This window comes from Scatophagus argus, chromosome 19, assembly GCF_020382885.2.
Source record: "Scatophagus argus isolate fScaArg1 chromosome 19, fScaArg1.pri, whole genome shotgun sequence".
Taxonomy (NCBI): Eukaryota; Metazoa; Chordata; class Actinopteri; family Scatophagidae; genus Scatophagus; species Scatophagus argus.
The window spans coordinates 10,144,468-10,151,243 of NC_058511.1; the positions used below are offsets into that span (position 1 = coordinate 10,144,468).

At 39.7% G+C, this 6,776-nt stretch overlaps 1 protein-coding gene across 1 annotated transcript; it reads left to right on the plus strand.

The window, feature by feature from the left end:
- The first annotated feature begins 110 nt into the window (after positions 1 to 110).
- Positions 111 to 6,626, plus strand: LOC124050876 (sphingosine-1-phosphate phosphatase 1-like). The gene is made up of 3 exons (XM_046373819.1): positions 111 to 1,320; positions 3,806 to 3,895; positions 4,607 to 6,626. The coding sequence occupies exons 1-3, from the start codon at positions 625 to 627 to the stop codon at positions 5,156 to 5,158; spliced, it is 1,338 nt and encodes a 445-aa protein (XP_046229775.1). The 5' UTR covers positions 111 to 624; the 3' UTR covers positions 5,159 to 6,626.
- Positions 6,627 to 6,776: the final 150 nt, after the last annotated feature.

Below are 6,776 nucleotides of genomic sequence, written 5' to 3' on the forward strand. Positions count from 1 at the left end.
TACACATATTGTACGTTTTATTCCACTAAATATATCACTTTGTGGATTAAGATGTTCAATACAAATTATGTGATTATTGCGTACATTAGATGCTACTTTATGTTCATAATAATACATTAAAGTAATAGTCGAGTATTATCAGTTTATTAGCTACAATTTTTTTTTTGAAATGTTTTTTATAACATGTGTATTTTAACACATCTCCAGTAGGGGCGGTATTGAATATTTTGGACATTGAACGCCTAACATTAAGTCAAACGAAGAAGAACTCGAACTAAAGAAGAAGAGCGTGAAAACGGCACATAACGGCCTGACGCAGTTATTAGATGGTTGTGTATATTAGGATATACTATGAAGTAATGGTTAACTGTAACGGACTTTGGATGGTGTTCTCCAAAGCCTCCACGGCGGTGTACAAGGTCTGTGTTCTGTATGCGATTACCAGGTAGTAGCCGAGTGTAACTGCTGCGTGCTGTTAACTGCAGTTTATCGGTCTTCATTTCCTGAAGAGGAATGCAACAGCCACTGAGCTCCACTTCCTCTTAGGCTCACTGGATGAACATGCACTTCGTTTTTTACGACAAAAGTCTGTTGTGTATTTTAAACTAACAGTTATCTGTAGTCATGGCAAACAACTTTGTAAAGACTTTTGTGCATATGTGCAATTACCTCCAAGACCCCTGCCATGTAGCGCGGTTTCAAAAATTCTGCGGCGTTAAAGGGACATTTCCGGTTAAACCGATCAAGTCGGACAGTGGACAACCGGAGCCGGACTTACCCGGGCTGAGGAAGAGGGTCCAACAAGGGGGGCAATGCCCTGATGGTGATGTTGGGAATGGAGCAACCGGGGATGCGAGCGCATCGCTGGTTAATGGGATGCAGGGTGACAAAACCCTCAGGCCCGATGGTACATCTGCAACGGCTGGTGTCGACTCAGACACCGCCAGAGCGAAACCCCTCCGGAAAAACTCCCTAACCGGAGATGTGGGTCAGGAGTTCCTGGTCCACAACAAGTTTCTGTTTTACCTGTTCACGTTTGGGACGGAGCTGGGCAACGAGATGTTCTTCATCATTTTCTTCCCGTTTCTCTTCTGGAACATCGACGCCTTGGTCAGCCGGAGACTCATCGTTGTCTGGGCCTGGAACCTGTTCGTGGGTCAGTCCACCAAGGATATGGTTCGTTGGTCCCGACCGGCGTCCCCTCCTGTGGTGAAAGTGGAGGTCTTCTACAACTCCGAGTACAGCATGCCGTCTACACACGCCATGACGGGGACAGCCATCCCCTTCTGTCTCTTCATGCTGACCTACGGACGGTGGCAGGTGAGCACCAGACAGATACAGATGAAAACAATTAATGCAATGCAGACAGAAGATGCGCAGTGAAGGTCGATATGTTCAGCTTGGGTTTAGGTATACCACGGCTGGATTACCAACAGGGCAAATAAGTCAACTTCCTGAGGTGTTCCAAAAGCCCCAGGTTACCGTTTGGCAATTAGTTTGTTGTAAACTTATTAAGTGATTGACAAAAAACGGTTTGATAATCAGTAACTTGTCAAACTCTTTAGGCAAACTTGTCCAAAATGACCGAAGTTCCAAGAAACACATAGGGAACCTGACTTGCTAAGAAACAAAAAGTGAGCCCTCAGTGCCGGGGAGGGTTAGTGGGTTAGTATGGTCAAAGGACTGCCTTTAAGTCACTATTAATCCTTGCTGCCCAGTCTCATATTAAGACAGCAAAAATTTCCCCGTTTAAGCAGATTTTCAAGAACCGTCAGGGTGTGTCAAAGAAGTACAAGTGAGGAGTGACGAGGTAGCTTTGTTTTTTAGATAAACGGAGACCCACTGTTTTGCATTGTCAGAGAGATAGGGGCTAGTGAATGCGATTTAGATGGAAAGAAAGTATCAAATGAAGTTTCAGTAAACATGTTGAATTTAAGTATTAATGGGCAGCAATGCAGTTGATCGAAGTAAGACAGGAGTGAGAGAACTTAACTTTTTCTGTAGCCGAATGTCTGTTCTAGACAAGGTAGAATAAAGGTTTGGGAAAGTTACTCCTCCACTGCTGGGGAGTTTAGAAACAAAGGAATGTAGTGTAGCTCTAGCAAGGCCAGAAACTTGTTCACCAACTGATAGGGCTGTAACATTTTGGATTTTCTACCACCATGATTGTTCAGAGAGAAAAAAAATGTGAGGCACCAGAAGATATACAAAGCACAAATTCTGAGCGAATCTAAATGACAGTGATATTTAGTGCTCTATCCTTTCAAGTCTGTAATTGGTTCGGGGTGAGCGTCAGATTTAGTTCCTTCAAAAGTTGACCTAAATGGATTCACTGAGGGATTTGAATGGATTCAGATTCAGATAAGCAGGTTTGACACTGAATTCCGAATGGATAAAATGTTTTAAAACCCCAACCCCACAACACCTCACAAGAATTCGCAACCTCTGCCCTGTTTGAAAAGGGATGCATGAATGACGCACAATGCATTCCTGTCCTTTTGTTTGCACAAGTGTACATCTTGTATTTCAAAATTCTTGAGTAATCTTTAAATCGGTTATCCCTTACATCTTGTTTGTTTAATCTTATGCACTAATGTTATTTTTATATAAAAAAAAATACTGCACCCCTATATGTTTAACTTAAAAAATAAATGTGACCATACATCCCTCCCAAGAGGTCACCACCAGGAAGGGAGATGAACCTCAAATGCTTTTGTTGTTTTTTTAACTGGATAAACACAGTCTGAACTGCCTGAACTTTCTTGCTGTCATCAGGTTCACTGCTTTTCTAAGAGTAAGGACCTGAAACTTTCCAGAGAAAGAGTTGGAAAGGTTACAAAAGATAAGATGCATTCTGACCATAAACCGTTTTAAGGGCTGGAGGAAGATTTAGGGTTTTGGATAAATGGTGTTAGACCTATGTTAGTGGTGCGCTTTTAGGGAAGGTCAACTGCTTTGAACCAGATTCTTCTTTTCTTCAACTTTTGGATGGTTTGCCATGAGATTTGGTAGATATTGGTGGTGCCCAGATGATTTTAATGACTCGGTCCTTTAGAGCCACCTTGAAGTTTTGCTTCTGTAAAATATCTTGACAACTACTGTAAGGGCTGTCATTAAATTTAATTCAGGCCTTCATGCCCCCCTCGGGATGAACTGTAACTATGGCAGTTCCTTGACTTTTCATCTAGTGTCACCATTAGGTCAAAAATTTATTTTTTTCAATACTTTATTTTATGATTGAATCCTTGCAATACTAACTTTTCATCAGCCTCATATGTAGTTTGTGTTTAGCAAATTTTAAAATGCTACAACTAAGATGATGAACTTAGTCAGATTACACCTGCCAGCATGCTGACATTAACATGTAACTCAAAGCATTGCTGTGTAGTTTCACTAGCCTGGCTGTAGACTTGTTTTCATGCAGTGACCTTTGCATGGAATCTTTCAAAGATATCAGCAAAATGTTTTCTCAGTGGACTATGCACTATGGTTTTTAAAGCTAGTGTTTCCACAGACAATGAGCTGTCCTGGAGACTTTATGTCAGTTGAACGTATTTCCATTAATGCCCTGCTAAACACAATGGATACTTATTTGTCCCAAAGTTCTGCTTTATATTCTGTCCATAATCAAAAGGATGTTAATAAATATGTAGCTCTGCAAAATGGGCCAATGAGCTGCCCACTGGACAAACTCTTTGTTTCTGAAAATTCTCCTCTGGATGTTTACATTTTTACAGTTCAACTTCAGCCACTTGTCAGAGATCATTGTTCATTCAACACCATGTCTTCATGTTCTCTCTCCTAGTACCCATTCCTCTTTGGCCTTTGTGTGGCTCTCAGCTGGAGCGTCCTGGTCTGTGTGAGCAGAGTCTACATGGGGATGCATTCTGTTCTGGTAAGTATATTAAAACAGATTATATAAAATAAAGGAAAAAACACTCATCTTGAAAGCTTACATGACCCCAGTACACCTGATGCTGCATTTCAATCTTTAACATGTGATATAGGACAACAATGTTATCACATATCTTTAAAATCACCTTTGCATAGTCTACATTTCTGTAAATGGACCAATTATTTCTTGTTACATATTTTAACATAGATACATTATATTGGTGTGTTTAATATGCAGTAATGCCCCATTTTTCATATTTATGACCTGCAGGATGTTAAAATATCTCATTCATGGAAGATAATTTGTGAACAGAGCCAATAAGCAAATCAGAGCCAGCTGATAAGGCTAGATTAGAGTCAGTGGCCAGGCACGTGATGTCATCAGATAATATTTATGTTCAGTGTGGTCACACCTGGTTGGTAGTCAGCAGCTCGTATGATTTTTTACAACAGGGTTTATGACTTTGGGGAGATCTATGCAGTATTTTCGATTAAATATCTTGGTCCTAGGTCTTGCATAGCACCACCTACAGGAGAGGAAGTATTTTTTTTTTCTAACTTGTTTGATATACTGATAATTTACTTTTTGTATGTTTATAGGACTGGGTATATCAAGTATTTTTTAGAGTTCTTGTGTGAGTCTAACACCATTAAAACTGGCTTTCATACTCTGCACTAATGGTTTACGTTCTTTTGTGTCCCTGTGTTACAGGAGGTAATCACTGGATTCCTGTACAGTCTTCTCATTCTAGCCTTCTTCCAGCCAATTTTGGGCAAGATTGACACGTTCTACATGATGGGCCACTATGCTCCCCTTGTGATTGTCATGTCACATGTGAGCCTGGGACTTGTGGCTTTCACTCTGGATTCCTGGAGCACTTCTCGGGGCGATACAGCTCAGGCTCTGGGCACCGGGGCAGGAGCTGCTTTGGCTACATATGTGAACTATCAGCTGGGGCTGCTTTTGGATCCACCGCTGTCCTCACTTCCTCTGACTTTACCACCACTCAGCACTAACTTGGTGGTTCTCTCCCTGCTGCGTTTCCTGATCGGAGTTGTTGTCCTCCTCGTCACGAGAATGGTTATGAAAGCAGTGACTATTCCGTTCTTATGTCGTCTGTTCGGGCTGCCTTCAGATGATGTAAGACAGGCAAGGCAGCACATGAAAGTAGAGTTGCCATACCGTTACATTGTCTACAGTGTTGTTGGTTTTAGTTGTGTGTGTGTGGTGCCTCTCCTCTTTAGGATCTTAAACCTAACCTGAGTGTTGTGTGCAAACTCATTTACTGCGGGCACTTGGAAACATGCTGCTTGTCTTGACACAAAATAAAGTGTTAGTTTCTGCACGGCAGAAACTGATTTAAAGGGTAAATGTGGTGATATTCTGTATTTTTTTTGTATTGTCAGTAAATATTGCCTCTCTGCCACAGAGCTCCACTGTCCCCCAGAAACTTATCAATAATCTGCACTGTTGCATTGACATGTTCCTTCATCATGATGAGTATGGGCTTTGTAGTTTATTTTGAGCCCACATTGATCATTCCCATTCTTTAAATACACACTCTTTGTATTGACCTGTCGATGAAAATAGTACACAACAAATACTTTATTTACTCTTGTTTGAGTGTCAGTAGTTGAAAGATACAGTAACCAGGGAATAGGGAATAATTTGACAAAGGAAAGTATATATTTGTGACTTATTTTTAAGATTCACCATTGGGTGCATTGCCCAGAGGCCACACACTGGAAGCAGTTGGACAGTATTACAGAGACGGATTAAAGCAGTGCTGCTTTTGGTCTTTTCTTGAGAATTGTTGTTGAATACTACAGAACATCACCAGTCTTATCCTTTAAGATCCACCTGTGGTCGACGCATTTAAGTGTTAACTGGAACTTTGCATATACAAAGATGTACTGTAGTGACGCTTGAATTTATTAATCAGGAATCTATTGTACATTTCCATCGTTTGATTGAAATATATAATAACATGTTTTTGGAGAATTCAGTGATCTCAGAATAAACCAAACCACCAATCTGTAACGTGTAAAATCACTTCTCAGTTATTGCAGTGTTTAAATCTAATCAGCCTGGAAGCCTTGAGTTACCGTTTTTAAGCTAACGGGCGTCTGTAGCTACCCGGTCACTATTTAAATCTAGCAGACTCATACTTTTTTCCTGTTGTGTCATTATATCTTGTCTGCATTACCATAGTCAGCATTATTTTCCCCCTCCTTTTTTGTACATTTTTGTCCTTGTTTGCAAAACATTAGCATATTTAGTCCAAATGTAAGTTAATTACTCTGAGTAATTATTTGAAAGCATACAATTAAAATACCAGATATTTTTGATAAACTATTTTGCCATCATAACTAACTTGAGCTGAATTGTTGCTTTAGGAAAAAAAAAAAAAAAAGTTAAGCTTTATTATTCATTCTTGCTTTCTATGAATTTATTCAGGAGACATTTCTGCTGCCCCTCCAGTATAAACAAAAGCAATTTTAAAATGTGTGTAAATGTTTAACTGTTTGTTATTTGCTGTTGTAATGTTCATAATCAAAAGTACCAATGGAATATTTATAGGTCCATTTTTTCATCTTATTTTCTGTTATGCAAGGACTGTATCTATTGGAAAAGTAAAGAGACTAAAATATTCCAAAATAAATAAGATTTTGAATCCATTTTATTTCCAGAATCTTTCTTGCAATAAAATATCATAAGAGGGCAAATCAAACGGTGCGTCTGAGATTTTGTTCAGTGTGTTTTCCGCTTTTGAGTAATATAAATTGCTCATCGACAGTTCCTCTTTTGACAACTGGGTCATGTGTTTTCTCCCTGCACCAAAATTACATATTGAGTTTATGCTTAACCTTTAAACAACTTT

Bases quoted from the DNA above. Each gene is read 5' to 3' on its own strand.
- LOC124050876 (XM_046373819.1), top strand. From the start codon at position 625: ATGGCAAACAACTTTGTAAAGACTTTTGTGCATATGTGCAATTACCTC. The intron at 1,321-3,805 runs GTGAGCACCAGA...TCTCTCTCCTAG, and splicing joins TGACCTACGGACGGTGGCAG to TACCCATTCCTCTTTGGCCT. The intron at 3,896-4,606 runs GTAAGTATATTA...CCTGTGTTACAG, and splicing joins TGGGGATGCATTCTGTTCTG to GAGGTAATCACTGGATTCCT.